Below are 21,129 nucleotides of genomic sequence, written 5' to 3' on the forward strand. Positions count from 1 at the left end.
TGGTATGAGCCAGCATATTAGTGGGGAAGAAGTTTCTGAGCTCCTTAGCACCTCATATATGCTCAGTTTGTTTCATCTATGATTTGTGAAATGAAATATAGCCTGTTCTTCATTTCTTATTAAACATTGCAAATAGTGCTTGAGAAAGTGCGTGTAAACATAGAAGCAGGAAAACAAAATACTCTGACTGCAAGAACATTTGAAGCTCTACAACTTTTGGAGGGCATTTTGTTTTGCTTTAGAGGCCTTGTATTCTCTTCACTTACTGTTTTGCCTCCACTCAAGCTAGAGCTGTTGAACAATTCACTTGATATGTGTGAAAGCACCTGCAGTGTGCTTTCCTACTCCTTTTCCAGCTGAAGAACACACTCACTCTAGTTATGACACCCAGTCATAACTGGGACAGCGTTGTATTTTCTTCAGGGGTGATCCCTTCCCGAATTCAAAAGTAAAGTGTAATAATCAGTAGTTACTATTTTTATTAATGTAATATTATAAATCGACCCAAAAAACCAAAACAATTGAGAGAAAATATTTTACTGAAGTAGGAGTAATTGCATGTACTTTAACAAGACTTGAATCAGTCATAATGTCCAGGTTCTCAAATTAGTGGGACATTTCAATTTTTAAATGAGAGTTTAGAACTGTGTGATCTTTATAACTAAAAGTACAAGATAAACAAGAGACAGGTGGACAGATGATCCCCTTTCATATTAAAGAATGAGGATCTTGACTATTTTAGGATAAATGGGAGTTAAATTTCACATGTCTGATAAATTAAACATCTAGTTAAATTTCCACTGACACTGCTTCATTATTGGAATTTTCAGTCTGCTCAGTCTCAAGTGTTCTTTCATCACCCATTCTTGGGAGCTGTTTATTGTATATAGATAAACCCTGTGAACTTAAACAAAGCAGTACTTTTTTTCAATAGAAACTCAAAAGTGGTGGAAACTCAAAAAGAACAGTTAACTTCACGGAAAAGCTAATACTACTTCTTTTGCTGGTTCTTAAAATCTTAATACAGTAAGTTTTATATAAAGTCCTATATTTTTTCCACTTTTTAAAGACTGCCTATCTTATCATGGATGCATTCCTTCAGGAGGAATATTTGTAAGTTTATACTTGACGGTTGCTATGAAAACAAGAACATTTGATGTCGGACTAGGTTTTTGAGCAGGAATTGTACAAGCTTTGAGTTTGGAAGATCAAAATATGCACTGTGTAATACATGAATGGTTAATGGAATGTCAGGAAAGTAGTTTTTGAGAATACACATGCCAGAGATTTGTCACTTTAAGTCTCTCTTTAGACTAAAGAGGATTATACAGAAATCCTTAAATCCATCATGCACCAATCAGAATGAGCAAATAGTGAGAAGAGAAGCTTATCAGCACAGCCAGAGTAGTACATAGGAGGAGGTAGGAAGCATTTCGCTAAATATACATGAAAGGGAAGGGAAGAAGTAACTCTAGCTGTGTGCTCTGTTTCTTGTCATTATGAATGTCAGTCTAGCATCTTAGCCACCCTTACTAATTTTAATGTGCAAATAAAGAGCATCTCCTCTGCAACAAATCCTTTGTTTCAAATAACTTTTGAACTTCCTATTTTGAAAAAAGTTGCAAACAGAAATGGCAAATACAAACATTTGCAAGCATTTTCCTAAGGACTCTGAAAGGGACTGAAAGGCAAAACAATGATAATCTGACTTGCCCTTAGCTTGGTGATGGGTGAGGTAGGCCACAGGTCATCTTGCCAGAAAGTGTGACAGATGCTGGAAAATGTATGAATTTGGGTCTTTATTTTTGCTGCTGCAGAACATGCTAGTTGAAATAGAACAGAAGGTGATAGCCTTATCAGAGTTGTCTGTGCACAATGAGAACTTGCTTATGGAGGGGAAGGCTCACACCAAGGACGAGGCAGAGCAGCTGGCTGTGAAGCTCAGGACACTGAAGAGCAGCCTTCTGGAGCTGCAGAGAGTGCTTCATGACAAACAGACCAACATTCGGGTAAGTGACTCTTTTCCAACTGCCTTCATGGTGGGCAGGAGTTTGGGGGATTTTGTAGCAGTTTCATGGAAGTGGGAAAAGGAGTAAAAGTATTTTACTGGTTTAGTTTGGGATATTCATCTTTAGTTAGTAAATGGAGTTACACTCCAAAATAAAGAACTGTCTAGCAAGCTTTAGCTTATAATTTTCAAGTTACAGCACCACTTCATGGTGAAACTATCCTAACCTAATTATCTTCACTAAAAGGACAGTAATAAAGTAGATGATTATCTTGGTCGGGATATACTCTATTCCTGTTCCCATTCCCTTTAGATTGCATGCACTCTGGGGCAGGATCCCTCCCCCAACAAAAGGACAATCCCAAAGACTAGCTTTCCTCCATACAGTGTGCACAGCACAATGAACAGATAACATTAAGATAATGAAACATTTTCAAATATGGCTAATACTTAGTGGTATCATTACACCAAACAGAATATTATATGAACAAAACATTTAACCTCAGTCTTGTCCTAGGTTTCTATTCCTAGCAGCATTGGTCTGCTTATTGCCACTAGTTCATTTTATTTAACAGTTGGTTTTGGTCATTCTTTAGGTTAAACTAGCATCTGGAGAACCGAATACATACAAGAAACCCAATGATGTAATCGACTGGCTGGTTTTGAATTTGCTTGCCCTGCTGTGACTCACTCCCCCCTTTTCTTTTACTTCTTTTCTGGGTTTTGCTGTGCAAATTAAACATGATAAGCTTCAAAGATTTCTAGCTTGTAATACAGATTAAAGTCTACTGAGAGGTTAGCTTGAAAAGTCACTTGACTTCCTAAGAACTATTTTTAGTCCAAAGCAACACAATAACTATAAAACTTAACACACCAAAACAAAATAGGTATAGGCAGTATAACATCTTCAGATTTTCATTGAGCAATTTTTTTTAGATGAGAGAATCTATAATGTCTTTTTGCAATCAGGCATAAAGTGTTTCATGTGGACAGAGGCTCAGAGCATCAGATGCTGCAAAATGCACTAACTCTATCCACTGTCATTATTAACCCCGAAAAATATTACATGATAACAGCACTGTTGCTCATCCATGTAAGAAACTGAGACTTATACGTGTTTCTAGATGTACTGATAACCCTGTAATTGCCCAGAGGCATAGACCAGCCTGCACTCAGAAAAGGAATGATCCTCACAAATTGCACTGCAAGACCAAGAGCATTGTATAGGCTAGCTACATTTTCCTTAAAGCAATATTTTCAGCATATCTATTATTCCTGTGGCACAAGGTTTTTAAGGAGCCAGTGTGAGATTCTGTGACTTCCTTGCAGAAATTTCAGTTTTCCTTCTGATTTTAATTAATTAATGTCACTAATATGGTAAAAGTGATTTGAAGACCAACTTCTTTATTCATAAAATAAAGCAGTGAAGCTAATCAGAAATATGCTGTATCAGGAGAGTTCCACACTACATTGATTCCAAATGTCGCATTTTTCAAGCACTTTGAAAGCTATACAAAACATTGCCTTATTACTGTTATCTACTAAATTCTGTGTCTTAGAGTCAATAAACATAAATAGACTCCTTATAAAACAAAGTAGTATAATAGACTCTGCAGTAAAAAACACAGATAGCGTTTCTTTACCTTTTATTACAAAGTCTGTGTGTGTGTGGGATTACTTCAGTTCCACATGACAAATATGCCCAATATAAGTTTGTACAATTCTGTACTCCTTTGAAAGATCAATTTTATCACCATTTTCTTTAGGGATTTTCCAGTTCCTTCTGTGCTGTAGTGGATAGTCCCCAGGAATAACAGCTTCAAGCATTTATTTCCTTGGCTACTTAAAGGAAATGTAATACAGTTCCTTTATACAGAATTCAAATGAAAATGCAAGTGTATTTTTTCAGACTTATATTCTGTGATTTGAGAATCATAAAATCTGGTTATCAAATAATTTTGATCTAAAAAGTTTGCACAATAGCATATTTGCAAAACCTCATTGCATCCACAGATGTCACCATTCCTCTTACACGCTTTGCTATTGCAGGAACCGTGGGACTACTACTTATTTGTCTTAGTATAACTCCAAAATTCTAGCTTCTCAACCCTCTTCCCAGAGAAGAGGAGACTGAAAATCTAGCTGAAATCAATCAACCTGTTGAAATTCACTGAAGAACTAGATACTATTCTCTGAAGAAATTTACAAGTTGAACAATTATTCTCCCCAGAGCATATAAAATAAAGCAGATTTTTTTTAACAATTTACAGAAATGCTGTCTTATTTTCTCATTTTGAATAGAAAAATTAAAATTCCAGACCTTCTTTATCCCTCACATAATATTTTCTTTGCCTAATCTGATATCATATGATAATATTGTTCTCACTCCAGTCAGGTCGGCTTTTCTAGAAACTTGCTCCTACAAAGTATCACAGCTTACCTGCAAACTGAATCCTTAGTGAAACAAAGTTAAAGTAAATCCAGAGAGGTGTGTAGATCTAAGTAGCCCGACCTATAGGTCTGTCTTTAACATTAGGCCTAGTATGTTAAAATCCCTACATTTGAATACATTGACCACTAAAATAATTTAAATTTACATCCATCATGGATTTCAGAAGTCTATTAAGGCATTTGCTCTTTTTTGCTTTGCTTACACAGGAAGCCTGTTGAATCGCTCATGTTGGAAAACATGATAGAAGTATGAAGTGAAGGAACTGTTGCTTTTGCTGTTCTATTATAACATTCTGTGGTTTGATCTCTCTTATTGTCTTCACTGTTCGTATCATATAACTGACTGTGTTTCTGCCAACCACGGATAGAGTTATGTACTTAGCGATAAATAAATTTTGACCAGAGTCAACCAGCATTCTGTCATTTTGGTTAGGAAAAAAATTGGCTTTAATTCGACTAAATATATGACAGAAACAACCTATTGATTCCCTGCATTGCCAGTTAAAGCTGCAACCTCCATTATAGATCAATGCTGCTTTTTAGGAGAAGCAGGCCGGTCTTCAGAAACACATCAGTCCATGGTCTCTGAGCTCTGATTCTGCTAAGTGCAGTAGTGCATGTTTATTTTTACATTTTTATGGATGCTTTTTTTGCTAGTAACTAATGGCCAGTAGGAGTCCAAAAACTAAAGTCATTGCTCACTTCAGAATTGATGTGAGCCAGCAGTTTGAGAGGTGGAATATGGCATTACATGCAGTTGAGTTGATGAGCTGGACCTGCTAGCTCTCTAGTAATATAAGAGATTTTGTAAAATCTTTATTTCTTTCTCTTAAAGCAGGGATCGTTACAAGAAAAGGAGGAGAGCGATCTGGACTTTGTTTCCTCACAAAGCCCCAGTGTCCAAGAATGGCTGGCACAAGCAAGAACCACTCGCTCACAGCAACAGCAGGAGACCCTGCAGCAACAGAAAGTTTGTGTTTTGCATTTCTTTTAGTCCCATCTTTAGATTATACTTAACACTGTAGCTGAGCCATTCTTTTTAATATTTCCACTGAAATCTTAATTGTTACACTGTTTCTTACTCAGTGTTTTGTAAGGATGCATCTGAGCTTGCTATTTTATATCTGAAACAGCCAGGCAGACTAGACATCCTGGGTGAACATGTTCAACTCAATCTCTCTATACTTCCATTGTCCATTAGTAGAATTAAATTGAATAAACCCTTAAACTTACTCTAAGGAGATAATGATATTTGCCCAAAATAGTAATCGACATTGGTTTTTATAGTGACCAATATAGCAAAATAACAAGCAATTTATAGCAAAAACTATAACAAAACAGCAAGCAAAGATACACACATAACAAGGTATATTGTGTTGCATGATACCCAGACATCCTCACTAGACTAGGTTCCAGAAACTGCTTTGCATTAGTCAATTAGCTCAGCAATCCAGTTTATGTACCCAATTTTTCTGTCGCTGCATGGAGATTTTGCACTGCTTTTGGTGCTCAAGCAAGCCATATCAGAAATAGTTCATCTATCTTTGCATGTCAGTTATGCTACATAGATATATCCTTCCAAGGCAAAAACAGTCTGAGATTTGTTTTGGTTTTTGTACCTAACTATGTTAGGAGCTGGAACAAGAGCTAGAAGAGCAGAAGAATCTGCTTCGGTCAGTAGCATGTCGTGGAGAAGAAATCCTAACACAGCAGGGTGCTCCAGAAGGCCTATGTATAAGGTCTGCTTTCATGTGTTCTGCAAAATTTCTATGACTCTGCTTTGTCATCCTTATGTTTACATCCCTCTTCCGCATATAATCCTCTAGTTTTTGTTTTATCACTTTTATACAACGCCTAGGGTACTGGAGTGTGGATCTGTTAATATATTAACACAAACTGTTTTGTGATAATAGATCACCTTCAGGCAAAACCAGGGTGAACACTATCAGCTTAAGAATCAAGGAGCAGTCAACCATTCAGTTAAAATACTTTCCTGAAGTATCTCAGTAGTAGTGAGCACACTTGTGGCTCCTCCAGCATGCCAACATGAAGGTAGTTCATGAGGCAGCAGAACCAAGATTTATGCATAGGGAATGTAAGCTGTACTCTGTAAATTCTTTTTCTCAGCATTTATGTCAATTCAATGTGGTTTTTTATTACAGTGCTAGAAAGTACTTATCTCTTTCTGTTTGAGGCTCCTTCTGTCACATGATGTTATACTATAGAAAGAAATGAAAAAATAAGATAAAAAATGCTGAATTTCTTTCACTGTTTATCAAAGCTAAACTCATATGCTTGTCCTGCATTAAAATGTCAGAGTATGTCTGGCATTTTGAGAGAGGAGGTGAGGAAGGAGTCAGATATTATTTTTTTTAATTTCATGCTTTGAAGTAATGATTGTTCAAAGGTTTAATTTCAATGTAGTGTATATTCAGTGTGGTTTGGGTTGTTTTATTTGATATGGGTACTTGTAAATCTAAACAGTTTCTTAGAAAGTACATTTTATCCCATCAGGCAAGAACTTCTTGCTCTTATGAAACAGCCTTGTCTTACTATCTGAAAAAAAACCAAAAACAAGTCAAAGCTTTAAAAAGTAGCACTTAATTGAAATGTAGAATTTCTCAATTGAAAGAGGAAGTAAACACCTTGTACAGTTATAACTTTTGTATTTGTTAAACATTTATACATCTTCCCATTCAGTGACAAGCCTGATATACTCTCTGAGGAATTAGGCTTGGAAGGTGAGAAGCCATCATCTGAAGAACAGATGAAGGTGAAATGGGAAAGCCTGAACCGGGAATTCAATACCAAGCAGAGACTGCTCCAAAAGGCTTTGGAACAGGAACAGCTGGTAGCTATTTTTAATTTCTCTTTGCATTTTCACTATGAAAGCAGTTGTCACAGCATGAAGTACAATATGTGCATAGCAGACACATTAAGGTGATGTAGTTAATATAAAAAAGATGGAACAATTTATTTTTGTGAAATCTTTAAAAGCTATTAAATATTGGCACTAGCACTGCTCTTGTTCAAATTTGAATTGTACTATCATTCAGGTGAATGACCTAGAAAAGGCTCAGACAAAATTTTGATCTACTTATCTAACCCAGAATAATTCTGTAACAAATCATCCTTCTGGAATTGACCAGTAATCTAGCAACAATTTAAAGGAAAAACTGGTGTTTTCAGTTTTAATTTATTGGTTACATTCAGTTCTTGATCTTAGTGTGTATATGACAAAGAGGCAAGTGATTTCAGCCACAGAATTTTTGCTGAAAGAAACAGGGATTGATCAACTAAACCAGGGACAATTCAAGATTTCTATTAACATACATCCTCCATTTTATTGTTAATAGACCCAGGCCCACTGTTCTTTATATAACACTACATTAAAATCAGCTTCCAAAGTTCTAAATATCTTGTATTTGTTCAAGGGCAATTAATGATTTTTTGGTAAATAAATTTTGCTATCGCTAATTCTAACGACAGGTATTTATCCTGCACTTCTAGTGAACCTCCTGTTGAGCAGTCTTTTATTCAAGATATTTATGACACTGAACAGTCATGGGAGGACCTTGAGCATTATTTGGTGATATCCTCAGTCAGCAGTAAAATCTGTATAGCTGAATTTTGTGCCCTATATATGGTAGAAGCAAGCTAATTAGTACTTCTCTCTCAGCAGCTTTATAGCAGACCAAACAGACTGATATCTGGAATGTCTCTGTATAAGGAGGAAGGACAGGATGAAGATAAATCCTCAGTGTCACCAGTACTGGATGAATTGAATCAGGCCTTTGAAAATGTGTCATCTGAGGTAACATTTCAATTGCCTTTACACCTATCCTTCAGTAGAGCCACACTTACGATGAAAACTCCTCTAGCTCCTACCTGGAAATCCAGCCCTTTTCAAAATATTAAAAGTTAGAAAGAGTATCTTGTACTTCTCTTCTGGACTTCTTTGTTTCCTTTTGCCCAGGCTGGACGGGTGGGGGAGAGCCTGCATCTTGAAGAGAAGCTGTATGATGGTGTAATAGCAACCTCCCTGTGGCTAGATGGTGTGGAAGAACAGGTCTTTGTTGCTACATCTCTGTTGCCAGAGGAACAAAGAGAAACATACCTCTGCAAGCAAGAGGTAAGGAATCCATGAACAGGACTTCCTTTAAATTGTTAATAAGGATGTATTTTATAAAGTGTTTAGAAAAAAAATACTAGAACCCTGGATAAGTGACATGTCACTGTCATGATCTCTGTGTAATTGCAGTATTCTGCTACTGGTAGAAGTAACTTTATTGACCATGTAGAGAACGTTTCAAAAAGCAGCACCTGACCCAACTTTTGCCTGGTCAGAGGAGAATGAAACATAGAGTCTGTCTTATGTTTAACTTCTTTGCTAAGTATTAGCAAACACCACATTATTGAAGTTGAAATTAATTGAAAAAGAAGAAATAATGCTGTGGGATATAGGAACAGTACAAATTAATCAACATGAAATGTGAGGGGAAGGGGAGGGGAAGAGAGGGAGTGCGGGGAGAGGGGAGAGAGGTGATAGGACAAGTAGTAATGGTTTTAAACTAAAAGAGGGTAGATTCAGACTAGATAGAAGGAAGAAATTTTTTTTACAATTAGAATGTTGAAAAACTGGAACAGGTTGCCCAGAGAGATTGTAGATGCTCCTTCCCTGGAAGTGTTCAAGGTCAGGTTGGATGGAGCTCTGAGCAACCTCATCTAGTTGAAGATGTCCCTGCTTATTGCAGGGGAGTTAAACTAGGTGACCTTTAATGGTCTTTTCCAGCCCAAACCATTCTATCATTCTATGATTTGACATAATTTTGTTTCAGCACTTGTTTTCCTCAGAGCAGTCTGGGCTCTTTTTATTATCAGATACAGTAGCTGCATAACTTTGTCTAGGGTGTGTATATTAACAAGGTAAAAAAGTCACTGCATTACTGTAAAATTGATGATGGCTATGGCAATATGTTTGCCTGTTTTACAGAATGTCTGATTGTCACTTTGTTTTGTTTTCTACAAAATCAGTCTCTTGCCAAAGAAATCAAAGACATAATGGAAGAAATGGATAAGAACAAGAATTTATTTGCTCAGATATTTCCTGAGAATGGTGGCAATAGGGATATCATAGAAGACACTTTGGATTGTCTCCTGAGAAGACTGACCTTACTGGAGTCAGTAGTAAACCAGAGATGCCATCAGATGAAAGGACAGCTCCAACAAATAGTGACTTTCAAGGTATGAAGGAATTATCGGGGTAAATATCAGATGGGCATATAAAGGATGTGGTTTTCAAAGCAATGAGAATTTTTGGTACCAGATAAAACCAACAAGGTTTTCACAGGTTTTTACTGAAAAATCAAAGAACTTCTACATAAAACTTGGCACCCAAATCATGATCCAAAATTTAAACTCTCTGCTAGAAGCCTTCTGTAACTCATGCAATTATTGTAAAGTGATCATTCATCCCATGCGTTCTCATCCTGCTGGCATTACATAAAGGGAAATTGTTGACTACTATTCTCAAAGGAGAAGCATCTATAGAGTTCCACTATATATATTTTATAATATCATATGTGATAGAGTACAGTTTTTATTAGCAGAGATAGGGTAGAAAACTATACTGATTCCTACCTTTCTTACCATCTTTAGACCATTCTGTTACTCTATAAAAGCTTGTATTTCAAGCCATCTGTATTAAGCAAAGCAGAAAAAATGATAAGTGGAGAAATGAGCTTTTAGAAATCTTTTTAAACAGTGTTCAGAAATGCTTTCAGATCTTACTTGGTCTCCCTCTTCTCTCCTATTTTTATAATATAAAGCTTCTAGTATGTTTAGTTTTAAAGAAAAAACATAAATTACAACAAAAAAAGTAGAAAACAGATTCCTCGTGTCTTTGGATTAGGATCATCATTTCATAGGTTGTTACTGCAGGATTTTTCTCCAAACTCCATAATCTTCCTTCTGCAGCAGATATTAAAAAAAAAAAATTAAAAAAAAAAATCAACATCTTTCAGTGAAAGGCCTTCCTTTGCTGAAGAAAGCAGACAAGTAGGTTAGAAGCCTGTGCATTATTGTTACACCAGAGATATTTAGTATTTAAAAGAATTACTGCATAAAAATAATTAGTAATGAAGCCCTTATATAATGCTGAATGTCTTAGAAAAACGTGCAGATAATTTTCTGTTGGCATGAATGCATTAAGAAAAAGAATAATTGATTGTAGCTTGGCAAAATTCTTAAGTGATGTTTATGTGTCTAGTCTGATAAGGTACTCTAAAAGTTCTAATGTGTAGTTAGTCCTATAATGTGTAGAAGCCTTGTTTACTTTGTTATATTTGCTCAAGTTTGTAATGAAAAAAGCTTACCTTAAAAAGTAAAACCTAACTTTTTTGCAAACAGATATGGTTGAATAAACTACACAAGAATAGTATATCTTTGTTAAATAAATCTAATGATCCTTGCTAATTATTTATCTAATTGGAAGGCAAAAGCAGAAGTGCGTTCACAAGTTATGTTTTGAATAGGAGTTGCTTTAACTTTTAGCTCATCTATAACCAGTTACGGATTTTTGGCAATGTTAAATGCTTTGCATTGACTAATTATGATGCTTCCAGTTTTGAATAGATTTATGCCTTAGTCCTGGTATTGTAACATTGCAATACTTTAAACTTTTTGGACCATATAATATTTTTCAGCTGGTTTGTGCTGTGATTTGATATAGTTTGTTGTTGTCTCCTGTAGAATGATCTGAAACTCCTGTTTACATCGGTGGCTGATAACAAATATTTAGTTCTACAGAAACTAGCAGAGGCAGTTGAGAGACCAGAAACAGAACAAATGCAGGTATTACCAAATTACTATTACCTGGGGAGGGGGGAAGAGGTAAAGTTTCTATTCAAAGTATAAATGGATTCTAGAGAATAGTTGCTTTTTATGGGAGAATGTATGTGTTCACATAAAGTATGTGAAAATGAGTACTTCCAAGAGTACACTAAACATGTTTATAAATTTAAAAAAAACCAAAACCCAAACCACAACAGAAAGTGTCTTTCTTATCTCCTCAACTGTCCTAGTTATGCATACACCTGGCAGTATTTGAAAGAAAGAAAACTTCAAGGAACCAAAACCAGTCTAAAGTTTGGATAAATTGTTTGGCTCTTACACTTTATTGAAAACTAAAGTCACTTTCTTCTACACTGGTCTATAAAAATATCTTGGCTTTTACTCATTGTAATTTAAGACAATAATTGTTTTTTCTTTATCAGGAATTTTGTGAGGAATAGTTAATTATTAATATGTCAAAATATATCATGTTTCCTTGCTTCGCTTTTGCCAATGAGAAAAGTGAATGAAGTATGCTAAGGGCCAGTTTCTACAGATATTTCTTGTTACCCAAGAGCTACTGATGTCTGATGCCAGCAGGTGACTGAGAGGAAGAGACTTACTGTTCAGATAAACAGAAATACTGGACTTTATGTACCTGATAATTAAATTTTGAAAGAATTTTAAGTCTCCTGTATGAATAAGAGAGCTGGTACTCTGTGTCCTTTTTCTGTCTTCCATGATGCAAAAGATTGGTAAAAATTTGTCTACTGTATGATTAATTTAACTACCAAATAGGAAAACATCATGGTAACAAAAGCAACTGAATTTATTTGTTTCTGAACATCTACCTTGGCTGATAAAACATTCAAATTTAAAAGCTTCGCTGTTTGTTCTAGATGTGATTGAGAAAGTGGAAATAAGGCCCTTAATCAGCCAGGTAGCTTAGCTGCATGAAGTGTATTTAGTTACTGTGTTGTTCATACTCCATATTACTGGGAGTCAGGAGTTCTACTCTATATATAGTTTAAGCATATGTGGATAGGCAGTTTCCAAGAAAGTGCCTTAACAAAGGACTTTAACTGCAGGAGTCTTACCTTGTGCTTTTATTTTGTTATAGCTTGATTGCATCACTTTAGCAGAGACTCCTAGGTTGAAAGACCTAGGAAAGCTTGTGATTTCCAATGAAAAATACATACGCCTGCAGAATACCAACCTGCATTCTTAAGTTAAAGTTTTTCCAAGTGTAAAAGGGGATATACAAGTTCTTTTCCTTGATGATAATTTTGGCCCTATCCTGGTCCTGAAAGGGAACTAGACACAGGTCTTTGCTATCATACATGACTTCTGCTGTGATGGTTGTTTGCTTGGTGCTTGGATAAGTAAGGAATGAGTGTTAATAAAAAGAATGCTTTAAAGGAAGGTGTTAGAACAATTAATAGTCCTTTTGTGCCTGTACTATATAATTGAAAACATGGAACTTCACAGCAATGTTTGGTATAAAATATTACATGAAACTAAAACAGCTTGTTATTTAAAAATAACAATACCATATTGTATTTAAGAAACAAGCTAGGCTCTCCCAACTTTGAATTAATATTTTTTCTTCATAGTAACCTTTACAGTTTCAGCAGATTGAAGAAGTGATTAATACTTCAGGCAGAAAGCAGAAAAGAATATTACCATATGGCAACTACAGTATTTTTATTAAACCTTCAAACTAAACTCCGTAATTTTCAAATATAGGTCATACTGCAGGCTGAAGAAAGTTTGAAGGAACTAGATGCTGGAATCAATGAATTAAAGAAGCGTGTAGACAGACTAGAAATTGACCAGTCTTCTGTGCAAGAGCTGTCTAAGATCCAGGTATGGTTCGTAAATTCCATCCTAGACATGTCTGGTGATATCAAAGGTAGTATTATCCACCTTTTTATTGTTCATAAGGCAGTTTAGGAAAGTGTATTTTAAACCATTTTAGTGTGTATAAAAGATTATTTTCTCTCTGACTCAATTAGTTTTTCTACTTTTGCATTTTAAAATTTTCTAACTCCTCTATTATTAGCAGTATTAATCATAAAAACACAGAAAAACATATTTTGTTTCAGCTTTTCTTGACTCCCTGTTCAAACAGATGAAGTTAAATGTGTAAATGTTTACCGAAGGTTGATCCCTGTTCTCACCAGTGTCTCATGATCTGGAGTTTTGTTCTGTCTCACATCTGTCATGAAAAAAACAACCCAACAGGAGGATGAAAGAGGACAGTTAACTGTGACCTGAAACTCAAAATGTTCTGCTTTTACTAGAACACCTCTCATGTTCCTTCATACATTCAGTTAGGCTTGGTTTTGAACACACCTAAAGTAGTAGGACTCTTGTTTTAAGGCTCTCTGAAGTAGATACATGCAGGCAATTGATCCAGAATTTCTATAAGAGTGTTGAAACTTCTCTGTGAGCATTTTGGTTCTGAGGCAGGGGAACGCTTAAGGAAATATCAAGGAGAATGTTTACAACTGTATTTTACTCATTATAATGACATAACAGTAAATTGGAAGCAAAGAAAACAGCTGAAACTGGACCATAAACTTATGAAGCCAATGAAACAGTAATCTCAATTAAAAATGGATGACAGTTTGTGCAAAAAAGTGTCTTTTGCCCAGTTCTTTATCCCTTCAGTTTTAGGGACTCCTACTTCTTTTTTTTTCCTCTCAGATTATGTATAGATATCCCCCTCCCCTTGATTTCAGTTTTTAGAAAAGCCTTCCTTTTACTTTTTTGACAGTTGGGCTTCTCATGCTTTTCTCTTTAAAGCTAGGAGAGCCAGCTGCAGTCTGAGGGTGGGTACTTTGCTGTAGTACCCACCCTCAGGTGGGTGGTCATAGAGATATTTTGGTTTATTAGTTTTTGGATGCCTTGTCTTGATCAAGATTATGGGCTTATCCTCACAGTCAGATGTATTTTCTGAGAATACAGTTCTCAAAAACAAAACAAGGAAGTAATCCTGTTCAGAAAAATAAAAACATCTGTTCTCACTTTTATGGGTGAAGTCTACAAGATGAATAATAGCACATGGGAGCTGATGAAATTATTCCTTTTGGCTCGTTTTGTAATTTGGCAGTATGGGCACACTATGAAACATACTCTGCACTTTTTCTACACTTTACTGTTCTCTATAAAGTATATTGCTATTTTAGTGTATCTGCACAGTCTTTTTGAGCTAGGAATAGAAGTTATTCTGATAGTGTTCTCAGAAGAATACAAGGAACAGTAAGGTTGCTTCTAGGAAGACGTGTAAGGTGTGAAATAATAATCACCATTGCTGCTCTTTGCCCCCAAGGATAAGTATGATGAGCTGATGATGATCATTGGATCCAGACGGAGTGACCTAAATCAGAATCTGGCTCTTAAGAGGCAGTATGAACGGGCTTTGCAGGACCTGGCTGACCTGGTAGAAACAGGCCAAGAAAAGATGGCTGGTGACCAGAAAATAATTGTTGCTTCTAAGGAAGAGGTTCAATTGCTACTTGACAAACATAAGGTAAGAAACTGTGACATATTTCAGGATTAATCATGATTGTAAGCTTGTACACAGCAAACCTTCTGTTCCTAAAAGTTCAGGAACTTTTCAGAATGGTGGGCCAGTATTAAATCAGGTTATATTAAAACTTACTGTATTTTAAATTAGAATCAATGAACTGTTCTGACTGAATGACTTTCAAATGCTCTGTTGAAGGTGAATTCAGGTAGATCACATTTTCTTCCTTATTCTAGTAACAGATTTGTATTCATGTCCTGTCATGCTACGTAGCAATTTCTACCACCACTCCTTTTTTTTTTCCAACAGAAATATATGTTTGCTAATAACACATACAAAATATAACAAAATTTTTCCACATTTTTTTAATTAAGCAGTATTTTTTGGTGGTATATATCTGGTCTAAGATATTTTTGTTTATGGAATGAAAGTTGGGATGGGATTTGTGTGGAAGGGATGACCTCTTTCTTTCTTTAAAAAGGCCATTGGCCTTTTAAAATTCTGTGTTGGATTTTGTGATACGGAGGGAAAAGTTTGCTTAATTCTATGTCTACAGATACTTGGTTGTACTGCTTTTCTCTTAAATTGTTTCTTTAGTAGTAATGAATTGAGTAACAATTGCACTTTCTCTTTTCTATTCTGTCTTTACCCTCTCCCCTACACCCAAATTTCCCAGGAATATTTTCAGGGGTTAGAGTCTCACATGATCCTGACAGAAACACTCTTTAGAAAGATGAGTAGCTTTGCCCTCTTGAAGAAAACTCAGTCACATTCAGAGCTAATGACACAAGCTTCAGCTGTATTAAAGCTGGCTCATAAACGAGGTGTAGAGCTGGAATACATTCTAGAGGTGAGAATTTCTGTGGTCTTTTCTGTACTGCAACTGTGATCAACCACCAGAATATTCTATAATGTTAATTTCCTGTGCTTGGGCAGAATTGATGGACATCAGTCCCTTTTGTTATACACACAAGGCACTGCTAGACTACATGTAACCTTTGCTATTTAACTGCTGTGACCTTCAGGTGACACAAATTGTGTTCCTCTAAATTTAAAAGAGCTGCTTAGCTTTAGTCGACAAGAAGAATGCGACAGCTTTATCCATGTGTTCCAACCAAAAGTTGAGCTTCACACAGAGATGGTGTCTTATTATAAATTCACTGGACATTTGTACTGTTACTTCTGTACGTTCACAATGATGCAGATATAGGATTTCAGATCAAGAAATCAAGTAATAATAATTCTAGATACACACTGAATCTAGATTCAGTGTTCACATTATACACGGATAATTTATGCTTTCAGACTTGGATGCATCTGGATGAAGATTACCAGGAACTTACCAGACAGCTGGAGTCTGTTGAAGGTAACATCCCCACTGTTGGTTTGGTGGAAGAGACAGAGGAGAGGCTTACAGATCGGATTACACTTTTTCAGGTTGGTGTTTTTCAGACATTCATTATGGAAAAGTTGGATGAAAGGGACCTTGGAAGGTCATCTAGTTCACCCTTCCCCTTGAAGCAGGACAGTTGCCATGGGCTGGATCAGCAATGGCTTTGGAAACCTCAAAAGATGGAGATCTCACAGCTTAGCTGGAGACCAATTGCAGTGCTCCACCACCTCCCACTGAAAAGGTTTTCTATAATGCACAATCTAAACCTTCAACTTTCAGCTTGTCACCATTGTCCTTTTCATACTGTGTGACACTACTGAGGGGCATTTACCTCTATCATCTTTTTAATTCTACTCCAAAGAGTTGTAGGCTTTCCTTATTAGACTGCCTCTTAGCCTCCTGTTTTTCAGTCTAAAACAAACACACCTCCATCAGCCTCTTTTTAAAGGACATGTGCTCTAGGTCCCTAAACATCTTAATAGCTCTACACCAGATCCTGACTACTTCCTTCTTCTTGAACTCAGTGAGAGGTAGGAGTAGAGTAGAATCATATGTACTAGATGTGGCCTCATCAGCACCATGTAGATGAGGATGATAAAATAAGTTGGTTGTTCACAGTCCTAATGAAGGCCAGTGCTGTGGCTTGCTTTATTCATGATGTCTTGGTTATGGAAGGTGCCAGGTTAAGTACACTAGCCATTCCTTTCCTAGCCTATATTGAGAAACAGTGTTATTCTGCCCAAAGTGCAGAATTTGCACTTCTTTTTGAGCCTCCTAAGGTTTCTGCTGCCTCCCACCGCAAGTTTATCAAAGTGTCTCTGGACTAAGTCTGCTACTTTTTATCTCAATGACTCTACCTACATTAGTTTCACCCCCAAATTTACTGAGGGACTGCTCTCTGTCATCATCCATGTCATTAATGAAGATGTTGAAGATGTTTGGGCCCAAATATCAAGAATCTCTGGAGTATTCTGCCCATTACAGTTTGCCATCCATCCATCAAGCCTTTGATCACTAGTGTCTGAGTCTGGTAATGCAGCTAGTTTTCAATCGATGTAACAGTCCACTTATCCAGCCCACATTCTCTCCACTTCCAAAGGAGGGTCTTGTGGGAGATGGTGTCAAAGGCCATACTGAAGTCAGTCTCATTCACAGAGACAGTAATTTTGTCATAAAAGATTGTCAAGTTAGTGAATCCAAGCTGAATATTCCTAATTACTTTTTGGTTGTTTCTGTCCTTGAAAATGGATTCCAAGAGGATGTGTTCCATGGTCTTTCCAGAGAGCAAGGTGAGGCTAAACAACCTGTGTTTCTCCAAGTTAACTTCCTCCTCAAATGCAACAAGAACTAGTAGTTTAAATACAGGTTTTCTACCACATCCTGAGTTTTTTGGTCTGTTCTCAAAATGAGAATTCTGGCCTAGGGTTTTCTTTTTTATGACATTATACACAAGACACTTTGGGGTTATTTTCTGTTTCTTTGTTTTGTTTTACAGAAAAATGTCTGCCCAATTCTTGCAAATTGACTTCTTGTCTACTCTGATTTTGTTATATTTATTGTTCTTTTACCAGACAGATTTCAGCTTTTGCAATGGCACGAGAAGAACTTAAGCAATCTATTGTGTGGGGGTTTTATTTTGGTTTTGTTTAATGCTAGGCATTGTTTGTGTTGGTCCTGACCCTAAGTTAATTTTCCTCTTTTGTTTCTCTTGTTATATAAAGTAGGTTATTCAAATTCAGATTTTTGGACTCTGCTATGGTATAACTTTTAATACTTTTTTTCTCTCCCTGGGGCCACATTTAGGTTAAAAATCCATCATAATTAGTTTATGACTATCTTTGAATTTTTTATGCCACTCTCTAGGAGTTATACATTTATTTGTGTATATATATGTAAGTACACACACAGGCACACACATCTATAAATATAAATTTCTGTGTTATTAGAGCTCTGTTTATGTCAATGAGTAAATAAGAGCAATAGAAAGTTTATGTACTCACTATAAGACTAGTAGTTTTGTACACTTTATTTTCAGATTATTTTCAACAGAAGTGGAAAATGGGAAAGCTTGTATATTTTGTGCTCAAGCTTAGTCAAATATACAGATATACTCATACAGTCCACTGACTGTTATCTGCTGCTGTTGCTTTACGTGAGCACCAGTGATACAGGCTGGAGCAGTCTCAGGATTATCAAGGAGACAACAGAGCCCTGGGAGTGGTGGTAAGGGACTCTGGAGTGCAGGTCATTTTTTCATCAATCCTGGTCAGAGGGAGGGGGTTTGAAAGGCTCAGATGAATCTGGCAAATGAACAAATGATTACGGGGCTGGTGCCACAGCCAGGGGTTTGGCTACTTAGAACATGGAACTCACTTTGAGAAACCTGGTCTGCTGAGGACTGGTGAGTTCCATCTGTCACAGAAGGGGAAGAGCATCTTCAGTCACAGGCTTGCTAAGCTGGTGAAGAAGGCTTTAAACCTAAAGTTTCTGGGTGAAGGGAGTCTATCCCACTCCTACCAGTTTGATGCCCATGTCAGCAATACATGCCCAGAGCCTGGAGAGGGATCATGTGCCATCAGGAGACCACCAACCATTCCAGCCAGTAAGTCAGCTTCATCGGGTGCCCAGCATAAATGCCTCTATGCAAACACACATAACATGGGGAGTAAACAAGAGGAGCTGGAAATGTGCGCATGCCTGCAGGGCTGTGATATTATTGTCATCATGGAGATGTGGTGGGATGGCTTCTGTGACTGAATTGTTGGAATGGAAGGATACAGGCTCTTTAGGAAGGACAAGCAGGGGAGACGAGGAGGGAGTGTCACCCTCTGTGTCCGTGACCAGCTGGAGTGCACAGAGCTCTGCCTGGGGACGGATGAGGAGTCAACTGAGAGTTTATGGGTCAGGATTAAAAGAAAGGCAGGGACAGGTGTCATTATAGTAGGGGTCTGCTACAGGCCACCCAACCAGGCAGACCAAGTGGATGAGGCCCTCTATAGACAGATAGGAGCAGCCTCACATTCCCGAGTCCTGGTCCTCATGGGGGACTTCACTGATATCTTCACATCGCGATATCTGTTGCAGGGATAACACAGCAGGACACAAGCAATCCAGGAGGTTCCTGGATCCTTCTCAAGTGATAGAGGAGCCAACAAGGAGAGGTGCTATGCTGAACCTTGTTCTCACCAGGAAGGAATGGCTGGTGGGGATTGTGAAGTTCAAGGGCAGTCTTGGCTACAGTGACCACAAAATGGTGGTGTTCAAGTTCCTTAGGGCAGCTAGAAGGGTGTGCAATAAGCTTGCAACCCTGGGCTTTATGAGAGCAGGCTGTGGCCTCTTCAGGGATCTGCTTGGCAGAGTAACATGGGATAAAGTTCTGGAGGGAAGAGGGGCCCAAGTAAGCTGGTTAATACTCAAGGTTCACCTCCTTCAAGTTCAGGAGCGATGCATCCCAACAAAGAGGAAGTCAGGCAAAAATGCCAGGAATCCTGCATGGATGAACAGGTAGCTCATGGACAAACTCAGACACAAAAAGGAAGCCTATAGAGGGTGGTAACAAGAACAGCATTGGTGGATAAGGGAAGAGGAACTGATGTCTGCCTGGACTTGCGCAAAGCATTTGATACTGTCCCTCGCAACATCCTTGTCTCTCAATTGGAGAGACATGTATTTGATGGATGGGCCACTTAGTGGATAAGGAATTGTTTGGATGATTGAAATCGAAGAGTTACGGTCAGTGGCTTGATGTCCAAGTGGAAAGCAGTGATGAGTGGTGTTCCTCAGAGGTTGGTATCAGGACCAACGCTGTTTAACATCTTTGTCAGTGACATGGACAGTGGAACTGAGTGCACCTTCAGCAAGTTTGCTGATGACACCAAGCTGTGTGGTGAGGTTGACACACTGGAGGGAAGGGATGTGCCATCCAGAGGGACCTGGACAGGCCTGAGAGGTGGGTCCCTGCAAACCTCATTCAGCAATGTCAAGTGCAATATCCTGCACATGGGTTGGGGCAATCCCAAGCACAAATACAGGCTGGGTGATGCGTAGATTGAGAGCAGCCCTGCAGAGAAGGACTTGGAGGTATTAGTGGATGAAAATCTGAATATGACCCAGCAATGTGCTCTTGCGTCTCAGAAAGCCAGCCGCATCCTGGGCTGCGTTAATAGAGGTGTGACCAACAGGTTGAGGGAGGTGATTCTCCCCCTCCGGTCTGCTCTTATGAGACCCCACCTGAGTATTGCATTGAGCTCTGGGTCCCCAACATAAGAAGGACATGGACCTGTTGGAGTGAGTCTGGCGGAGGGCCACAAAGGTGATCAGGGGGCTGGAGCGCCTCCCCTATGAGGACAGGCTGAGAGAGCTGGAGTTGTTCAGCCTGGAGAAGAGAAGACTCTGGGAAGACCTTATAGCAGCCTTTCAGTACTTAAAGAGGGCCTACAGAAAAGCTGGGGAGGGACTTTTAACAAGGGCATGTAGTCGTGGGACAAGGGGTAACGGCTTTAAACTGAAAGAGGGTAGATTTAGATTAGATATAAGGAAGAAATTCTTTCCTGAGGGTGGTGAGACACTGGAACAGGTTGCCCAGAGAAGCTGTGGCTGCCCCCTCCCTGGCAGTGTTCCAGGCCAGGCTGGACGGGGCTTTGGGCAACCACCTCTAGTGGAAGGTGTCCCTGCCCATGACAGGGTGATTGGAATTAGATGATCTTAAGGTCCCTTCCAACTTAAACCATGCTAAAACCATGTTTTTAAATCCATACTATTTGCGTAGTGATAGTGGAATTTGGCAGGTATATTTGCCCATGTACACAAATTCATTACCCATCCCCATTTAAATGAAATCTGTCTCTGCTCTAGAGTAAGAGTATTACTAGCCTTTCTTTTTCAGTACCTTTTTTCCTTTTTTGTGCCTTAACA

General features: G+C 37.9%; 1 protein-coding gene across 1 annotated transcript in view; it reads left to right on the top strand.

Moving 5' to 3' along the window:
- The window catches only part of SYNE1 (spectrin repeat containing nuclear envelope protein 1), a 322,973-nt gene that overhangs the window by 229,915 nt on the left and 71,929 nt on the right, over window positions 1-21,129 (top strand). The window contains exons 98-109 of the mRNA XM_074896543.1: window positions 1,818-2,009; window positions 5,298-5,429; window positions 6,092-6,198; window positions 7,160-7,310; window positions 8,139-8,273; window positions 8,436-8,591; window positions 9,494-9,703; window positions 11,210-11,311; window positions 13,037-13,156; window positions 14,625-14,825; window positions 15,499-15,672; window positions 16,128-16,259. Of these exons, the coding sequence (XP_074752644.1) occupies window positions 1,818-2,009; window positions 5,298-5,429; window positions 6,092-6,198; window positions 7,160-7,310; window positions 8,139-8,273; window positions 8,436-8,591; window positions 9,494-9,703; window positions 11,210-11,311; window positions 13,037-13,156; window positions 14,625-14,825; window positions 15,499-15,672; window positions 16,128-16,259 (1,812 nt within the window). The remainder of the gene's footprint in view (window positions 1-1,817; window positions 2,010-5,297; window positions 5,430-6,091; window positions 6,199-7,159; window positions 7,311-8,138; window positions 8,274-8,435; window positions 8,592-9,493; window positions 9,704-11,209; window positions 11,312-13,036; window positions 13,157-14,624; window positions 14,826-15,498; window positions 15,673-16,127; window positions 16,260-21,129) is intronic.

The sequence above is a fragment of the Athene noctua genome, chromosome 1 (genome assembly GCF_965140245.1).
Source record: "Athene noctua chromosome 1, bAthNoc1.hap1.1, whole genome shotgun sequence".
In the NCBI taxonomy this organism is placed as follows: domain Eukaryota; kingdom Metazoa; phylum Chordata; class Aves; order Strigiformes; family Strigidae; genus Athene; species Athene noctua.